This window comes from Bombina bombina, chromosome 8, assembly GCF_027579735.1.
Source record: "Bombina bombina isolate aBomBom1 chromosome 8, aBomBom1.pri, whole genome shotgun sequence".
Classification (NCBI taxonomy): domain Eukaryota; kingdom Metazoa; phylum Chordata; class Amphibia; order Anura; family Bombinatoridae; genus Bombina; species Bombina bombina.
The window spans coordinates 97,326,510-97,347,710 of NC_069506.1; the positions used below are offsets into that span (position 1 = coordinate 97,326,510).

The following is a 21,201-nucleotide window of genomic DNA, read 5'->3' on the forward strand; positions in this document are numbered from 1 at the left end:
ATAAATCATTCTCATGCTCATTTCACTACCCTCTGTCTTCAGATGCTACAGCAACAAGAATGTAAATTGTTGTATCCCAGGAAGGAGGGACAACGACCAGAAAATAAAAGCAAGAACAGATACAAGAATATCCTACCTTGTAAGTGTTGTAGACGTCCACTCCAGAGAATAGGGACACTGGTGGAATAGGTGTCACGGATTTGGAGCGGAAAGTGTGGCTAAATCATTTTAATTGTGTATTATCTTCATTGGTTAATTTTATCTAATATAGAGGTAATTTCAGTCAATCAGAATTACCTTGTGAGGCGCATCCCATAGTTTCATTGTGGGGTTTTTGGTAGCTCTGAGACTGAGATTAACTATGTGTTTCTCCTTTGCAGAAGGTAAACACATAGTTATATCCAAGTAATAGTGCAACAATAAAATTCTCTAATATGAAAGAGCATTTTCTTTTTGTACTTTTTATATCTATTTAATGACAGCAGGATTAATGAATGCATTTTAGATGTAGCACTGGAGATGATGGAAGAATGTTGTCATCATTAAGTAAGAAGGTAACACCGGTACTTTTCCATCCTGTCATGTGCAGTTGATACAACAAGAGTGGCCTTGCTACATGCTGATGAGAGTGTTCCTGGATCAGATTACATCAATGCAAACTACATCAAGGTAACTGTGTCTTGGAAGTTTATCTTCTGTGGTCAAGAAGCTTGTAACATGATACCATGGTATAGCATGTAAAGGCATACTTGAGTATGTATTCATCAGGGTAGAGCACACTTATTGTGTAGGTGACTAATCCTGGCAGTTTACAAAAATAAATAAATAAATCGTAGTAACAAAACCTGGGGAATTAGTGTGTTGATTTTAGGTAAAATCCGAAAAATTATAGATTTCAGTCAACAGGATGTCATCAGATGTTGCATGCTCCAAACTCCAATTGACTGATAGACATAGTAAAAACTGCTACATTTTTTGTGGTATTGTGATCTTTACTGACTTCAACAGCTTGGGACACCAGAAAGATGCCAGAAAGATGCCCATTATCACCACTGCAGTTTGCACTCTATGTTGAACTGTTTGCTTGGGCTATACATAGTCAGAATATTGATTTTTGGGACTGAATAATATATCATGGCATTAGAGAATTTAATCATCCTCCTGTTACTCTAATCTTTAATTGAACTTCCAAAGCTTTAACCAACGTTCTAAAGACTTACGCCTAGAATACAAGTCTTGCGTTAGCCTTAAAAAGCAGCGTTGAGGGGTCCCAACGCTGCTTTTTAACTCCCGCTGGTATTACGAGTCTGGCAGGTACAGGTGTACCGCTCACTTTTTTTCCGCGATTTTAGCATACCGCAAATCCCCTTACTTCAATTGCGTATCCTATCTTTTTAATGGCATTTGCCTAACGCCGGTATTACAATCGCCTGAAAAAGTGAGCGGTAGACCCTCTCCTGGCAAGACTCCTACCGCATTTAAAAGTCAGTAGTTAAGAGTTTTATGGGCTAACGCCGTAACGTAAAGCTCTTAACTAAAGTGATAAAAAGTACACTAACACCCATAAACTACCTATTAACCCCTAAACCGAGGCCCCCCCCACACACATCAGAAACACTTAATTAAAATGTTTAACCCCTAATCTGCCGACCGGACATCACCGCCACTTTAATACATTTATTAACCCCTAAACCGCCGCACTCCCGCCTCGCAAACACTAGTTAAATTGTATTAACCCCTAATCTGCCGTCCCTAACATCGCAAACACCTAACTACATGTATTAACCGCCCCCAACGTCGCTGCTACTATATTACATTTATTAACCCCTAAACCTAAGTCTAACCCTAACACCCCCTAACTTAAATATAATTTAAATAAAATGAAATAAATTTACTATTATTAAATAAATTAATCCTATTTAAAACTAAATACTTACCGGTAAAATAAACCCTAAGATAGCTACAATATGACTAATAGTTACATTGTAGCTAGCTTAGGATTTATTTTTATTTTACAGGCAACTTTGTATTTATTTTAACTAGGTACAATAGTTATTAAATAGTTATTAACTATTTAATAACTTCCTAGTTAAAATAAGTACACATTTACCTGTAAAATAATTCCTAACCTTAATTACAATTACACCTAACACTACACTATCATTAAATTAATTAAATAAATTACCTACAATTAACTACAATTAAATTAAATAAACTAAAGTACAAAAAAAAAACAAACACTAAATTACAGAAAATAAAAAAAGAAATTCATTTTTTTAAACTAATTACACCTAATCTAATCCCCCTAATAAAATAGCCCCCCAAAATAATAAAATTCCCTACCCTATACTAAATTACAAATAGCCCTTAAACGGGCCTTTTGCTGGGCATTGCCCCAAAATAATCAGCTCTTTTACCTGTAAAAAAAAAATACAATACCCCCCCAACTTTACAACTCACCACCCACACACCCAACCCTACTCTAAAACCCACCCAATCCCCCCTTAAAAAAAACTAACACTACCTCCTTGAAGATCACTCTACCTTGAGCCGTCTTCACCCAGCCGGGCACAAGTGGACGTCCAGAGGGGCAGAAGTCTTTATCCAATCCGGCCAGAGGACCTCCAGACCGGCAGAAGTCTTCATCCAAGCGGCATCTTCTATCTTCTTCCATCCGGAGCGGGTCCATCTTGAAGACATCGGACGTGGAGCATCCTCTTCCATCCGACGGCGACTGAAGAATGAAGGTTCCTTTAAGTGACGTCATCCAAGATGGCGTCCCTTCAATTCCGATTGGCTGATAGAATCCTATCAGCCAATCGGAATTAAGGTAGGAAAAATCCTATTGGCTGATGCAATCAGCCAATAGGATTGATCTCGCATTCTATTGGCTATTCCAATCAGCCAATAGAATGCAAGCTCAATCCTATTGGCTGGTTGGATCAGCCAATAGGATTGAACTTCAATCCTATTGGCTGATTGCTTCAGCCAATAGGATTTTTCCTACCTTAATTCCGATTGGCTGATAGGATTCTATCAGCCAATCGGAATTGAAGGGACGCCATCTTGAATGACGTTACTTAAAGGTACCTTCATTCTTCAGTCGCCGTCGGATGGAAGAGGATGCTCTGCGTCGGATGTCTTCAAGATGGACCCGCTCCGGATGGAAGAAGATAGAAGATGCCGCCTGGATGAAGACTTCTGCCGGTCTGGAGGTCCTCTCCTGACCGGATTGGATGAAGACGTCTGCTCCTCTGGACGTCCACTTGTACCCGGCTGGGTGAAGACGGCTCAAGGTAGGGTGATCTTCAAGGGGGTAGTGTTAGGTTTTTTTAAGGGGGGATTGGGTGGGTTTTAGAGTAGGGTTGGTGTGTGGGTGATGGGTTGTAATGTTGGGGGGGTATTGTATTTTTTTTTTTTACAGGTAAAAGAGCTGATTACTTTTGGGGCAATGCCCCGCAAAAGGCCCGTTTAAGGGCTTTTTGTAATTTAGTATAGGGTAGGGAATTTTATTATTTTGGGGGGCTTTTTTATTTTATTAGGGGGAATAGATTAGGTGTAATTAGTTTTAAAAAAAATGTAATTCTTTTTTTATTTTCTGTAATTTAGTGTTTGTTTTTTTTGTACTTTAGTTTATTTAATTTAATTGTAGGTAATTTATTTAATTAATTTAATGATAGTGTAGTGTTAGGTGTAATTTTAATTTAGGTTAGGATTTATTTTACAGGTAAATTTGTACTTATTTTAACTAGGAAGTTATTAAATAGTTAATAACTATTCTACCTAGTTAAAATAAATACAAAGTTGCCTGTAAAATAAAAATAAATCCTAAACTAGCTACAATGTAACTATTAGTTATATTGTAGCTAGCTTAGGGTTTATTTTATAGGTAAGTATTTAGTTTTAAATAGAATTAATTTATTTAATTGTAGTAAATTTTTTTAGATGTATTTAAATTATATTTAAGTTAGGGGAGTGTTAGGGTTAGACTTAGGTTTAGGGGTTAATAAATTTATTATAGTGGCGGCAGCAGCAGATTAGGGGTTAATAAATGTAATATAGTTTTGGCGACGTTGGCGGGAGGAGCAGATTAGGGGTAATAAACATAATGTAGGGTTCGGCGATGTTGGGGGCATCAGATTAGGGGTTCATAAGTATAATGTAGGTGGCGACGGTGTCCGGAGCGGCAGATTAGGGGTTAATAATATAATGTAGGTGGCGATGATGTTGGGGGCGGCAGATTAAGGGTAATAAGTGTAAGATTAGGGGTGTTTAGACTCGGGGTTCATGTTAAGGTGTTAGGTGCAGACATAAAATTGATTTCCCCATAGGAAACAATGGGGCTGCGTTAGAAGCTGGACGCTGCTTTTTTGCAGGTGTTAGGTTTTTTTTTCAGCCAGCTCAGCCCCATTGTTTCCTATGGGGAAATCGTGCACAAGCACGTTTTGCCAGCTTACCGCTGACTTAAGCAGTCCTGGTATTACAGTGAGATGTGGAGCTAAGTTTTTTTCAACGCTCACTTTTCTGAGGCTAACGCCGGCTTGAAGAAAACTTGTAAGGGAATTTTAATATTTACAGTTCTAGAATAATAGAGGGCTTTAGGGTTTAATTAAAAGAAATAATTTTACAAGATTTACTTCTGTTTTTTATCTAAAATATTAAACAGTGATGCTGTTATTGCATTTATATATATGTGGACATTTTTTTAAAATCTGACAGCAAGGCTAAAGATAATAACATACCAAGGCGAGGTACCACGGCTTTAAAACTGTAATTTCTAGGGCTTATATTGTTGGATAACTTTATAGATACCTCCGAAATAAATTTTGTTCACTCACTCATAAACGTTGGGTGCCTGGCTCAAATGACTTCTAAGTTCAATATACATTTGTCAACCACAGGGTCAGTCTTGGCTTTAAAGTGTGTGTGTGTGCAACCAGTATGCTAATTTATAGTACTGACTTGAGAATGTAAATAGTTTAATTCATTTCTACGGGCAGTTTCATTGCTGTCATCTCATTGATTTTTCTGACATTCACAGAGTTCCTTTGACGATTCACGAGGATCTCAGCCATGTAAAGTGTATATTGCTACACAGGGGTGTCTGCAGAATACAGTGTGTGACTTCTGGGCCATGGTGTACCAGGAAAACACGCATGTCATTGTCATGACTACCAAAGAGATGGAACGATCAAGGGTAATGTACCTGCACATGCTTATCTATCAGTATAGAGCATTAAATTAGCCAACAAATTCTTGTTTAGCATGTTATTTATCCATTCTAAAAAGTTTAAAATTATTCAATTTTTCATTCCTGTGCAACTGAACTCCATGCCTCTGTTGCTAGGATATTTAACATATTTATCTCTCTTTTAATAAATACTACTCTATTATTATTATTCTTTTTTTATAAAATGCCAACATATTCCGCAGCGTTGTCCATGGGTACAATTTGTTTATATAAAACAATGATACAAAACTTGTAAGAGACAAGACAAAATGTGACAAACAAATACAGAAGGAGATGAGGGCCCTATTCCCATGGCAATTTGCAATCTAGAAGGGTGAGAAACAAGAGGTGAGAATGATGTTAATATAGAGTTGGATGAGTGCATTTATTAGGTAAGTGGAATTAATTTGTTACTGAGTTGGGTTTTAGGCTTCTAATATTGATTGTGATTATTAAAGACATAACCTATTTTTCTTTCATACAATTATAGAAACATATCAGTAAAGTGGGTATATGTCTTCTGACCAAATTAATTGGTTGGAATGCCTCCCAGGAGGTTTAGAAATTTGGAGTTAGGTAGGCTGAGATGGAATTTAGTTTTTTGTTGGTACAACTGAAGACATGTTTGATTCCTCTCAGTATGCGCACTCCTAAAAAGGTTTAGCTGTACCATTACCATTGTCCGGTCAGACCTGTGACCTTGCAAATCATTCTAGTATACAGAAAGCTATATACACATGAGAACTTTTACTGACTGCCAAAGACTGCATCCTACTGTTACCCTCGCACATGTAGTGTGATCCTGCAGGACCAAGCAGGATAGTGTCAGGTTGCCTCAGCGTGCCGATTGTGTCTGCAATCCCCGTGCATATACAGATGGTCCAGTCCTTCTCAGGAATACACCTTGGATTTGTGGGCTTTATAGGGTAATACGACCTATATGTATGCCATTGTTTTATTTACCCACTGTATAATTATTGCTCTGTTACATAATTGCACAAAACGTCTTTAAAATGATTGTTTTATAACTATTATGCTGGTGATATTATTCACGTATATGCATGTATCGGAGATCTACCTTTCTCTTGTAAGGTGTATCCAGTCCACGGATCATCCATTACTTGTGGGATATTCTCATTCCCAACAGGAAGTTGCAAGAGGACACCACAGCAGAGCTGTCTATATAGCTCCTCCCCTAACTGCCATATCCAGTCATTCTCTTGCATGTATCGGAGATCTACCTTTTTTGTGTGTTCGTCAAAATTCTAAATTTCTGTCTGCAAAAAGGCAGTGTTCAGAGCTCTCCTGTAATATCTGCTGAAGGTGGTTCCTTCTTAGATCTTAAAAAGAACAAATGAGGTGTATAAAGAGCTTGTAACCTATGCAGATATGTACTTGTTCACTTAATGGGACAGTAAACCCCCCAATATACAGGCTTTAAAACGTTTTGCTTCTTATATTAAAATGATATATTCAGAAATAATAATAATGAATATTTAATCATTATCAAGCCCTCCATGATATTAGTCCTTTTTCATGTTGTATCACAGAGGGCTGCCTGGGTGCCAAGTTTGTGACCACTCACGGGAGCGTGCGCATGCTCAGGTTACCCCCTGATGTCACAGTAAGAAGAACATGCGCACATCGTCATCACTGACGATCACATGGCATTGTATTCGAGCCCACCTTACATGCAAGAAGAAGCAGGACAAAAATGGTGACGAAAACCAGAACTGCGCATGCAATCGGAAGTGATCCTGCATAGCAAAATTATGCAAATTAATAATTAAATATCATGCAGCAATTGGATGTATTACAATTAAGCTGCGCTACGCCGAAAATTGAATTTTTGGAGGGTGGCTTGAGTTCATCACTCTAATATTTACAGGATTTAAAGTGACATGAAACCCAATTTTTTTTCTTTAGCGATTTCAGAGAAAGAATGCAATTTTAAACAACTTTCCAGTTTGTTTCATTCTCTTGGTATCCTTTGTTTAAAAGCATATCTAGATAAGCTCAAGAGCTCCTGATTTTTGGCTCCACATGTTATTGGCTCACTCATGTGTGTTGCTGTTTCTTCAACAAAATATACTAAGAGAAGGAAGCAAGTTAGATAATAGAAGTAAATTGACAAGTAGTTTAAAATTGTACTCTCTATCTAAATCATGAAAGAAAAAAAAATATTGGGTTTCATGTCCCTTTAAAAGTGATTATTCCTAATATTCTTTTATTAAATAATATTGATATACACAGTTTTGGTTATTAATATACTTTTAAGATACTCCGGTTAAAAAGTGTACACAAAAAACAGTTTACTGGTCCTTTTAAGGTGTGGCAAATATAGTGTCATGCTTGAAATATCTTTATATATCCACTGGGTGGAGTATAACACACTATTCTATATATTTTTTAACCATTAGACTCCTACATTAGAAATAGCTTATTATAAGCTTTTAAATGACTTGTTTTAGGACAAAACAACATATCACAATACCGGATGCAATAATCATTTGTTTTATATATTCCTTTTGTTTGATCTGTGGTCAGTAACTCACATATTATTGACTCCATGGGGGAGATTTATCAAGCAGAGAATGCTGCTTGCTCCGCCCGAAGTTTTAGGTCGTAAGACCACTGCTTCTTAACTTGTCCGCCACCTTTTAGGGGACTGCAATCATCTCGATCAGATACGATCGGGATGAGTGACACCCCTTGCTAGCGGCCAATTGGCTGCGAATGTGCAGGGGCCGGCATTACACAATCATTTCTTGTGAAATGCTTGTGCAATGTTAAATGCCTACAGCGTATGTTGTCAGCATTTAGCGATGCAGGGCCGACATGATTCGCTACAGCGAATCGTGTCCAGCTGATATTTAATAAATTGACCCCATGACTTCAATACATGTGGACCAGCAGTAGCTCAGAAGCGTATTTACCTTAGGACTGAGGCATTTTATGTGATTTGCGATCGTCATTCAGGGGTTGTTGAATGTTTTAGTTTTGCTGATTAGTTCAGGGGTTGTGGGGGGTAGTAGAATGTGAGGCAGAGGTCTTCTAAAGATCCATGCACTGGTTCTCTGCACCATCTGACCTGTGTATACATCCATTTAGTCCTTGAAGCTCAGGACTGTGTGACAAATGTACGTTAAGATGTTAAAACCTTACTATGAAACGATAAAATATTTAGGTATGCAGTCAGTGATCTCTAGACACTATTACCCTTTCTGTACCCTATAGTGACAGTCCCCAAGAAAATCTGTATATGTATGTATGGCATGTGTGTATATGTATGTGTGTGTATATATATATGACAAAAAGCTAAGGATGACATCAATACCATTGAAGAAGTAAAGTGTCATATCCTACTACAAGACAAAACTGAAAATTGGACGGAAAAAATCACCATCCAGCTTTGTGAATATAATAATGCCCTAATTGCGTTTAAAAACAAGAAACCGGACGAGAGGGCACAATACCAACCTAGACGACAGTGACGGTATAGGGCATATACCCATTGCCAATTGAATACTGTGGACACCAGTTCTGGTTCTGACTCTGAAGGCACAGGGAACCAGCAACAGGAAAAAGAGATCAACAACAGCGCACAGCCTTTTTTAGGGATTACTCCCCGATCCAGGGGCAGAGGCGTAGACTGCATACCCGGAGGGGCGGGGTATGGAAGAAGACCCCCATTCCAAAGCAGACAGAGGAGGATGTGACAGTCAACCTCAGCAAACACATCCTGAGTGACCATGAATGGAGCGTGCTCAAGAATGGTTTGTCCTTTGTCCCCACGACTATGGCTAATGACTTTACTACATACATTGACACTATGCGCTTTCAGAGACAACTGAAACTTGGGAATCTTTTTCAAGGAAAGACTATGGATGAAACTAAACATCTCTTCAAGAAGCACAGTACCTTTGATCCACCCACCACCAACCCTAGTATCAGAACATATACTAGAATCGTTCAACAGAAATTGGGTGAGGGTAGCCCTACAAGATTCAGAAACAATATGACCTCCAGTGATTGGGAGGCTGTACATACACTGATGGCTGACACGTCCATTGTCATACGCCCGGCGGACATGGGTGGAGCAATAGTCCTGCAGGATTACCAGGATTATAAGAGGGAGATTGAGAAACAACTTGCCAATGCCACTACCTACACGGCGCTACCTTGTGACCAGACTGTGTAACTTGCAAACTACGAATTGACACCCTGATAGAGCATGCGGCACGGATGAATTGGATCGATTCCACCCTCCGAGATTGGCTGACCACTGAGTATCCGATCAGACCAATTTTTTACACATTACCAAAAATCCATAAGCAGCTTGACCAACAGCCTGGACGACCAATTGTATCAGCCCGTGGGTCACTTCTTCAGCCTCTGGCAGCTTACCTCAACTCTATATTACAACCTATGGTACTGAACATGAAGTCCTACATACGGGACTCAGCAACATTGATTTACTACTTGACCAAACTAACTGATATACCGCCGGGTGACGTACTTGCCAGCTTGGATGTGGCAACCTTGTATATGATCATCCTTCATGAGATGGTCATGGAAATAGTGACCCTGTGCTTGGAAAGGTATCCGTTTGTGGGACCCCTACCAGGTTCATAATTGAACTACTGTCCATATGCCTGAAACTAAATTATTTCAAGTTTGAGAAAAAGTTTTACCTGCAACTTATGGGCACTGCAATGGGCTCCAATATGGCCCCAGCCGTTGCAAACCTTTTCATGGAACATATAGAAGAGAACATCTTTAAAGTATATGATCATAGCCAATTACGCTTTTACAAACGGTATATCAATATTATCGTGGTCTGGCGTGGTTCACTGGAGACTTTCCGTGAATGGGTGAATACCCTGAACACCATCGGAGGACACGTCAAACTGAAAGTCTCTAGCTATACAGAGGTGGGCTTCCTGAACCTAAAAATATACAAGGAAGGAACGGGTGTGGGCTCTACCCTATTCAAAAAGGAGACAGACCGGAACACGCTCCTGCACGCTTCCAGCTACCACCCAAAGTCATTGATCAAAGCGATTCTGAAGGCACAAATGCTAAGGGTGGTTCATAATAATACATCCGGGACAAGACGAGATGTCCAACTAAAGGAGATGGAGGATAGATTCAGGAACAGAGGATACAACAACCAATTGATTAAGGAGGCTAGATTGCACCTTAATGCTGATTACACTGGTAAGGATACCCAGAGTAGGATCAATTTCATTACTACCTACACCCCTAATACGAGGACACTGGGAACTACCTTGAAGGAGAAATGGGACATCATAGAGTCTGATGACTCATTGCCCTACCGCGGATATGGACCACCAAGGATTGGCTACAAGCGGGGCAGAAACTTATAGGACATACTGATGAGGACAGATCCCATCAACAGCTATAGTAAGGTAATGACTTCAACTAAGAAGGGATCCTACAAGTGTCCTAGCTGTGTTACCTGTAATGCAATGCCCCAGTGCAGCTAATTCCGGCACCCACACACCAATGAGACATTTAAAATCAAACATTACCTCACATGCTCCATGAAATTTGTGATTTACATGTTGAACTGTAATTGTGGCCTGTTTTATATAGACAAGACTTCAGATGACATCAAAAAGCGGATGGCAAACCACAGAAGTGCCATACGCACTGCCATTGATAAAGGGAAAAGTGACCAGCCTGTGGCCAGGACACTTTTTGGAAAAAGGCCATTCTGGGGCGTACCTAAGGTTTAAACTAATTGACCATGTCCCTCCATTGAGCCGGGGGGGGTGACCGGGGAAAGCTGCTATTGCAGAAAGAGGCAGAGTGGATTTACAAACTGGACACCGTCCACCCTAGGGGTCTAAATATGGGTATTGACTGGCATTGCTTCTTATGAGGAGACAGTTCAAGTCGCTGCAATCCAAATAGACTTAATCAGATTTTTTCTCACCCTTCCCATTGTGTAATACTTGTGGACTAATTGTGGACGGGGGACCTATGACACTTTGTTTGGGGTTTGGGCGTCTGCCTGTACTGATATTGGACAACTCTTAACTACCTGCCTATGTATGCCCTCTATATCTTTAACTTCCATTGTTTATCTGCTGATCTATTCCAGTGTAGCCTGTCTTTATGATGGGACTCTTGGTCTGTAAATTCTTATCTCCTAAATTTATAAATTTATAACTTTAGGAAATACCTCCCTTAGCTATACCCATAATATTAGTGTATGTTCGTAGCACCTTTATCATATTGTACTAGTCCTATAGTTAGACTCACTCTATGTAGTAGGTAATGATGTATTGATTTATCTCTCACTCCTTGAGTCGTACAGCTGTACCTTTAGCCAATATTAGGTCCTTTCTGTATTTGTATATACTCCCTAGTATGCACTCATGAATTGTAGGTGACCTTTGATCTAATTGTATCCTTTACTTCATGAGCCCTACAGCTTGTTATATAGCCCTCTATAGATATTCTTGGTTACTGTTTATACTCCTTTATACATGCTCCTGTAATATGTGTAACCTCTGATATAGATGTAAGCATGACTGATGACTATGCACTAGCATGATATGTATGCCCCACTCATAGGGGCTTGCCCTTTTTCTCCTATCCTGGGCTCGTATTGCGCTTGTGTGGGTGGGGCTTTGCATGCGATACGCATGTGCAGTATAGTTAGGTCCGCCTGACACTATTTAGAATCCCCGGCTCTCTCCAGTCTGTAAACCCTTCTAGTTAGGGGCCGCTGTGCGCTGTTGCATACAAGTCCCGGTGAGTTTCAAGGTAATGCTTGCAGCACTGTACAAATTGGATCCGATTATGAAGCGCTTTTAGACCTGACGGATCTCATACTGTCTTACAATCTCCTGTATGAATACTTTTTTTACGATCTCCCTTACAATTAGGTTGTTGCTGGACAGAGCCACTCTGATCGATAGAAGTGTGTGAATAGATCAACTAGAATAAGCGCTGGCTAGTGTTCTTAAGTTACTTTATGCTTGGAGGCCCCAGATCTCTGAGTCTTTGTTATGTTCCACTAATCACTAATTACTTACATGTATATTTAAGTAGGAACTGCAGGCTCGTTATATATTCACAGATGAACTACTGGCCCATAAGCCTTTTTTTGCATTACTTGTTTGCGGCGAGGCTTGGATATAATGTTGAATCACTATCTGCCAATTTTAGAACGGAGGTGTTAAATATTTTGTTATACTTTTCTCAGTATATATTATATCTTTGTATCACTGCTGTTGGCCTCAACACCACTTAAGAGGTATGGTAATGAATATCTAGATCATGCCTAGGGTAAGCTGTAATATATGAACATATACCACTCTGTATATATGTGAATTTATGCATATTTGTTACTTGTTATTTTATTTCTGTTTTATTAGAGTTTAGTTTAGATTTGCACTGTGTTGTTTACTTTGAACTGGTTGCCTAGGCAACCGTTATTGGCTGTTTTTACACTGGGGGGGAGGGTCCTTTGTGAGAGTATAAATGTCTGATTCACTGTACTTAACATTGGTCTGATGAAGGGGAGCATTCCCCGAAACGTCACTGAATAAATTTACCTATTTCTCAAGACCAGAGAGTGCTGTTTACTACTTGCCATATATATATATATATATATATATATATATATATATATATATATATATGTATATGTGTGTGGATGTATGTGTATATATATATATATATATATATATATACCGATTGTCATTGGCTCACCCATGTGTTCAGTTAGAAGTGCATTGCTGCTCCCTCAACAAATGATACCAAGCGAATAAAACAAATTAGATAATGGAAGTAAATTAGAAAGTTGTTTAATATTGTATTCTCTATCTGAATCACCAAAGAAACATTTTGGGTTTCATGTGCTGTAATTTGTTAGAGCATTTTATTACAAAACAAATGTTTGCTGCAAACTATACATTTGGCAAAGTGGTTAAACTACCATACCAGATGCTTTCCCGTGCCAGTCCACTGCAGAGCATGACCAGTGATTGGCTAGCTACTTAAGTATGCCACTACTGATTGGTTAACTTGCAATTTGTCGCAGATCCTGACTGTGTTTAGTCTCTTTAAAGAGTTAAACATACAGCTTGCAACCCGCATTAATTTAATAGTAATATGGTCTAAGTTATAGAATATTTTCTCCAACATTGGTGTGTCCGGTCCACGGCGTCATCCTTACTTGTGGGATATTCTCTTCCCCAACAGGAAATGGCAAAGAGTCCCAGCAAAGCTGGCCATATAGTCCCTCCTAGGCTCCGCCCACCCCAGTCATTCTCTTTGCCGTTGCACAGGCAACATCTCCACGGAGATGGTTAAGAGTTTTTTTGGATTCGAACGATTCTACCCACTATCCAGGAAAGTCAATTTATGACTACCGTGGATCTAAAGGATGCGTACCTACATATTCCTATCCACAAAGAACATCATCAGTTCCTAAGGTTCGCTTTTCTGGACGAGCATTACCAGTTTGTGGCCCTCCCATTCGGGTTAGCCACTGCTCCAAGGATTTTCACAAAGGTGCTAGGGTCCCTTCTAGCGGTTCTAAGACCGAGGGGCATTGCAGTAGTACCTTACCTGGACGACATTCTAATACAAGCGTCGTCCCTGTCAAAAGCAAAGGCTCATACAGACATCGTTCTAGCCTTTCTCAGATCACACGGATGGAAGGTGAACATAGAAAAAAGTTCTCTGTCTCCGTCGACAAGAGTTCCCTTCTTGGGAACAATAATAGATTCCTTAGAAATGAGGATTTTTCTGACAGAGGTCAGAAAATCAAAACTTCTAAGCTCTTGTCAAGTGCTTCATTCTGTTCCTCGTCCTTCCATAGCACAGTGCATGGAAGTAGTAGGGTTGATGGTTGCAGCAATGGACATAGTTCCTTTTGCATGAATTCATCTAAGACCATTACAACTGTGCATGCTCAAACAGTGGAATGGGGACTATACAGACTTGTCTCCAATGATTCAAGTAGATCAGAAGACCAGAGATTCACTCCGTTGGTGGCTGACCCTGGACCATCTGTCCCAGGGAATGAGCTTCCGCAGACCAGAGTGGGTCATTGTCACGACCGACGCCAGTCTAGTGGGCTGGGGCGCGGTCTGGGAATCCCTAAAAGCTCAGGGTCTATGGTCTCGGGAAGAGTCTCTTCTCCCGATAAACATTCTGGAACTGAGAGCGATATTCAATGCTCTCAGGGCTTGGCCTCAGCTAGCAAAGGCCAGATTCATAAGGTTCCAATCAGACAACATGACGACTGTTGCGTATATCAATCATCAGGGGGGAACAAGGAGTTCCCTGGCGATGAAAGAAGTGACCAAAATTATTCAATGGGCGGAGGATCACTCCTGCCACCTGTCTGCGATCCACATCCCAGGTGTGGAAAACTGGGAGGCGGATTTTCTGAGTCGTCAGACATTCCATCCGGGGGAGTGGGAACTCCATCCGGAGATCTTTGCCCAAATAACTCAATTATGGGGCATTCCAGACATGGATCTGATGGCGTCTCGTCAGAACTTCAAGGTTCCTTGCTACGGGTCCAGATCCAGGGATCCCAAGGCGACTCTAGTAGATGCACTAGTAGCACCTTGGACCTTCAACCTAGCTTATGTATTTCCACCGTTTCCTCTCATTCCCAGGCTGGTAGCCAGGATCAATCAGGAGAGGGCCTCGGTGATCTTGATAGCTCCTGCGTGGCCACGCAGGACTTGGTATGCAGACCTGGTGAATATGTCATCGGCTCCACCATGGAAGCTACCTTTGAGACAGGACCTTCTTGTTCAGGGTCCATTCGAACATCCAAATCTGGTCTCCCTCCAGCTGACGGCTTGGAGATTGAACGCTTGATTCTATCGAAGCGTGGGTTTTCAGATTCTGTGATAGATACTCTGGTTCAGGCCAGAAAACCGGTAACTAGAAAGATTTACCATAAAATATGGAAAAGATATATCTGTTGGTGTGAATCCAAAGGATTCCCATGGAATAAGATAAAAATTCCTAAGATTCTCTCCTTTCTACAAGAAGGTTTGGAGAAAGGATTATCTGCAAGTTCTCTAAAGGGACAGATCTCTGCTTTATCTGTCTTACTACACAAAAGACTGGCAGCTGTGCCAGATGTTCAAGCATTTGTTCAGGCTCTGGTTAGGATCAAGCCTGTTTACAGACCTTTGACTCCCCCCTGGAGTCTAAATCTAGTTCTTTCAGTTCTTCAAGGGGTTCCGTTTGAACCTTTACATTCCATAGATATTAAGTTACTATCTTGGAAAGTTTTGTTTTTGGTTGCAATTTCTTCTGCTAGAAGAGTTTCAGAGTTATCTGCTCTGCAGTGTTCTCCGCCCTATCTGGTGTTCCATGCAGAAAAGGTGGTTTTGCATACTAAGCCTGGTTTTCTTCCTAAGGTTGTTTCTAACAAAAATATTAACCAGGAGATAGTTGTACCTTCTTTGTGTCCGAATCCAGTTTCAAAGAAGGAATGTTTGTTACACAATTTGGACGTAGTCCGTGCTCTAAAATTCTATTTAGAGGCTACAAAAGATTTCAGACAAACATCTTCCTTGTTTGTTGTTTATTCTGGTAAAAGGAGAGGTCAAAAAGCGACTGCTACCTCTCTTTCCTTTTGGCTTAAAAGCATTATCCGATTGGCTTATGAGACTGCCGGACGGCAGCCTCCTGAAAGAATCACAGCTCACTCCACTAGGGATGTGGCTTCCACATGGGCCTTCAAGAACGAGGCTTCTGTTGACCAGATATGTAAGGCAGCGACTTGGTCTTCACTGCACACTTTTGCCAAATTTTACAAATTTGATACTTTTGCTTCTTCGGAGGCTATTTTTGGGGGAAAGGTTTTGCAAGCTGTGGTGCCTTCCGTTTAGGTAACCTGATTTGCTCCCTCCCTTCATCCGTGTCCTAAAGCTTTGGTATTGGTTCCCACAAGTAAGGATGACGCCGTGGACCGGACACACCAATGTTGGAGAAAACAGAATTTATGCTTACCTGATAAATTACTTTCTCCAACGGTGTGTCCGGTCCACGGCCCGCCCTGGTTTTTTAATCAGGTCTGATGAATTATTTTCTCTAACTACAGTCACCACGGTACCATATGGTTTCTCCTATATATATTTCCTCCTGTCCGTCGGTCGAATGACTGGGGTGGGCGGAGCCTAGGAGGGACTATATGGCCAGCTTTGCTGGGACTCTTTGCCATTTCCTGTTGGGGAAGAGAATATCCCACAAGTAAGGATGACGCCGTGGACCGGACACACCGTTGGAGAAAGTAATTTATCAGGTAAGCATAAATTCTGTTATTACAGCAGAGAATGTCACTTGTTACATAATATATAAGGATTGAAACAATGTGTGCTGTAGAAGCCCAACGTGCATTCTTCCCTGCTGTGTATTCCTGCAGATTGCTTGTAAGTGTATAAGATTTTAAGCAGAAATATTTGTAACTGGGAGTAATTTACAGTGCATCAGCAGCACAAGTGGGTTGAAATGTCAGAGAGCATCTAATTAACCCATCGCTAGAGGTGCTGAGGTTTTAAAGGGACATGAAAACCAAACTTTCTTTCCTAAGACATGGAGAGTCCACAACGCCATTCCAATTACTAGTGGGATATTCACTCCTGGCCAGCAGGAGGAGGCAAAGAGCACCACAGCAAAGCTGTTAAGTGTCACTTCCCTTACCCATAACCCCCAGTCATTCTCTTTGCCTCTGTCAATGGAGGAGGTGAAGTTCGGTGTCTGAAGATTTATTTCCTTTTCTGGGTACTTTTCCCTGCAAGGAAGGATTTGGGGTTAGCTGTGTCAACGTCAATCTCTTGAGTATGAGTAGTGGTGGCTTTTAAGCTGTTAGGAAGTGGTGAGGTGGTCATTGCTTGGTTTACTAACAATTTACTGCCCTAATTATAGAAAGCCAGCGTTGGTTACTCTGTTTCTTTCTTTTGCTTCAGGTCTCTGTGAGGAGTATGTGTCCTTTCACACCTTGTAAGCTGCCTGACAGCTAGATTGCAGGTAAGCGCTTTTTGTCTTCTAGGTATTGGAGACTTGCACATGAAGATGATTGAGCTGCAACTTTAATTTGGGACATGTTATATCCTTTATATAGGATACTTATAGGCAGGGTGCAGGCACTTTATATGTGACTAAGGGGTTAATGCTTTGTATTTGGGTATAAAGCATATCCCTTATTGTACTTAATTGTGGCTCATGTACTATTTATTCATATATGGGTTATTAAATATTGAGGAGATTGTGCTAAAGTGTTAGGACTGTTTAACGGTCCTGCCGATAAACTGTCAGTTTTCAGAAACGCGTGCTTTTATTTTAGCTGCACAGTTTTTCGTTGGATAGTCATGTGACTTTTCCTCTTCCGTATTCAGTTTTCTAAGCGGAGCGGCGGCGTCACTGTTCCGACATCTCCTGTGTTCACGGGTGGCCTGAGGATTTCTTGGTAGTTGTCAGGTCACAGAGAATTGCGGTGGCTCCTTACCTGGACAACATATTGGGTTAGGCGCCATCTTTTTAATAAGCAAACTCTCATACCGAGATCTTGTTGTCTTTTCTACGTTTTCTAAGGATCATCTGTCTCAGGGCACATGCTTCCGGAGACCTTCCTGGGTGATTGTGACCACGGATGCCAGCCTGCTGGGCTGGGGAGCAGTCTAGGACTCGTTAAAGGCTCAGGATTTATGGTCTTGGGAGGAGTCGTCTCTCCCAATAAACATTCCGGAGTTAAGAGCAATCTTCAAAGCCCTGAATGCTTGGCCTCAGTTGTCCTTAGCCCGGTTTATCAGGTTCCAGTCGGACAATATCACCTCAGTGGCCTATATCAACCACCAGGGAGGAACTCTGAGTTCCTTGGCCATGAAGAAGGTGACTCGCATTCTGCAGTGGGCGGAAGCTCAAAATTGTGTTCTATCTGCCATCCACATTCTAGGAGTGCACAACTGGGAGGCGGATTTCCTGAGCAGACAGACCTTTCATCTCTGGGAGTGGGCTCTCCATCCGGAGGTGTTCTCCAGGTTAACCCTCAAGTGTGGGTTGCCGGAGTTGGATCTGATGGCATCTCGTCAGAACGCCAAGATTCCAAGGTACGGTTCAAGGTTAAGAGATCCAAAGGCCACCCTGATAGATGCTCTGGCGGTTCCTTGGGATTTTGGTCTAGCATACCCGTTTCCTCCGTTTGCTCTTCTTCCACGAGTCATTGCTTGTATCAAACAGGAGAGAGCGTCTCTAATATTAATAGCTCCTGCATGGCCTCGCAGGATCTGGTTTGTGGACCTAGTGAAGATGTCATCTCTTCCACCATGGAGGTTACCCCTGAGGCAGGACCTTCTACCTCAGGGTCCTTTTCTCCATCCAAATCTCGTTTCTCTGAAGCTGACTGCTTGGAGATTGAACGCTTAGTTCTGGCTAAGCGTGGGTTTTCTGAGTCTGTCATTGATACTATGATTCAGGCTTGCAAGCCTGTTACTCATACGATTTACCATAAGGTATGACATAAATACCTTTATTGGTGTGAATCAAAGGGCTATTCTTGGAGTAGGGTCAGGATTCCTAGAATTATGTCTTTTCTCCAGGATGGTCTGGAGAAAGGGTTGTCAGTCAGTTCTCTGAAAGGTCAGATTTCTGCATTAGCTATTGTTTTACATAAGCGTCTGGCGGATGTGCCAGATGTTCAATCATTTTGTCAGGCCCTGGTTAGAATCAGGCCTGTGTTTAAATCTGTTGCTCCTCCTTAGAGCCTTAACCTAGTTCTTAGAGTTTTGCAACAGGCTCCATTTGAGCCAATGCATTCCATAGATATTAAGCTGTTATCTTGGAAGGTTTTGTTTCTTATTGTTATTTCTTCTGCTCGGAGAGATTTTGAACTCTCGGCTTTGCAGTGTGATTCGCCTTACCTTATTTTTCATGCGGATAAGACGGTCCTTCGTACTAAATTGGGGTTTCTCCCTAAGGTGATTTCAGATAGAAATATTAATCAGGAAATTGTTGTTCCTTCTCTCTGTCCTAATCCTTCCTCTCATAAGGAACATCTGTTGCACAATTTGGATGTGGTGCTCGCTCTAAAATTTACCTACAGGCTACTAAAGATTTTCGCCAGTCTTCTGCCCTGTTTGTTTGTTTCTCTGGAAAGCGTAAGGGTCAGAAGGCTACTTCTACTTCTCTTTCCCTCTGGTTGAGAAATATGATTCGTTTTGCTTATGAGACTTCTGGACAACAGCCTCCTGAGAGACTTACAGCTCATTCCACTAGGGCTGCCTCCTCTTCTTGGGCTATCAAAAATGAAGCTTCTGTGGAACACATTTGCAAGGCTGCAACTTGGTCCTCTCTGCATACTTTTTCCAAATTCTACAAATTTTGATACTTTTGCCTCAGTTGAGGCTTCCTTTGGGGAAAAAAGGTTCTTTAAGGCAGCGGTGGTGCCTTCTGTTTAGGTCTGCCTGTCTTATTCTCCCTCCCTATTCGTTCAGTGTCCTCTAGCTTGGGTATTGGTTCCCACTAGTAATTGGAATGACGTTGTGGACTCTCCATGTCTTAGGAAAGAAAACAAAATGTATGCTTACCTGATAAATTTCTTTCTTTCAAGGAATAGTTGTGTGTTAGGAGCGCCTATTGAAAGGCTAAGTCTAATAAGGGTTGAACTAAAAAATGGCGTTAGGTGTACCAGCACAAAGAGCCCAAATAGATAAAATTTACAAGTTTATTGTAGCATTAAGATTAACAAATTTATTAAGGCAATAGCTTGGTGTCTATAGATGAAAACAGATTAAAAAAGCATAAAAGTATATGGATCCATATCACTTTATAAATAAACAATAAATAAATTTAAAAACAATCAATGGTGGACTGTTTAAATAATAGAGGTCAACTTTACGATCTCTTATATGATAAAATTAATTTTGGTGAAGTTAGAAAAATGCAAAAATAATACAATAAATACAGAAATAATGCAGTAAAAACAGCAAATGGGGAAGGGTCGTGTGACCTAGGGTGAGAACATGTGGAAAAATGTCTTCGTGGTTGCGAAAAATAATCCTTTGAAAAAAAATATAAAATGGTGTTGAAACCTGATAAAAGTGTGATAAAACTGTGTGAATCTCCTCGTGAAGAATCAGAAAGTGTCCAAAATAAAGTCAATAGTTATATCCAAAGATCAAAAAAGTCACACTTCTACACAAGTAGAAATAAAACTCACCATATAAGTCTTGATAAAGGCCCTATTGGTGGGCCGAAACGCGTTGGCATATATGGTGAGTTTTATTTCTACTTGTGTAAACATATTTTAAACGATACTGCTCTATGTTGCATTTTTCTTTTTCCACAGGGATTGGATCGTCTTATATTTTTATATAATCATTGTTTTTCACATCAAGTATTTTTAAGAAATTGGTCAGTTGAATTTCCATCTTGTCAGCTGTTCACAGTTTGATTTTTTAACACAGGTTGCATTCTTTCGTTAACATTGGACATCACATTATCACTGATAAAAGAATTTTTTGGATCTAATTTTTAATTTAATATCGGATTTTTTACATTTGATTTTTTACATTTGACTTTTTTGATCTTTGGATATAACTATTGACTTTATTTTGGACACTTTCTGATTCTTCACGAGGAGATTCACACAGTTTTATCACACTTTTATCAGGTTTCAACACCATTTTATATTTTTTTCAAAGGATTATTTTTCTCAACCACGAAGACATTTTTCCACATGTTCTCACCCTAGGTCACACGACCCTTCCCCATTTGCTGTTTTTACTGCATTATTTCTGTATTTATTGTATTATTTTTGCATTTTTCTAACTTCACCAAAATTAATTTTATCATATAAGAGATCGTAAAGTTGACCTCTATTATTTAAACAGTCCACCATTGATTGTTTTTAAATTTATTTATTGTTTATTTATAAAGTGATATGGATCCATATACTTTTA

The 21,201-nt window shown here is 40.3% G+C and overlaps 1 protein-coding gene across 1 annotated transcript in view; it reads left to right on the forward strand.

Moving 5' to 3' along the window:
- The window catches only part of LOC128638486 (tyrosine-protein phosphatase non-receptor type 11-like), a 372,663-nt gene that overhangs the window by 302,041 nt on the left and 49,421 nt on the right, over window positions 1-21,201 (forward strand). The window contains 3 exon segments of the mRNA XM_053690465.1: window positions 43-139; window positions 590-669; window positions 5,042-5,197. Coding sequence (XP_053546440.1) covers window positions 43-139; window positions 590-669; window positions 5,042-5,197 — 333 coding nt within the window.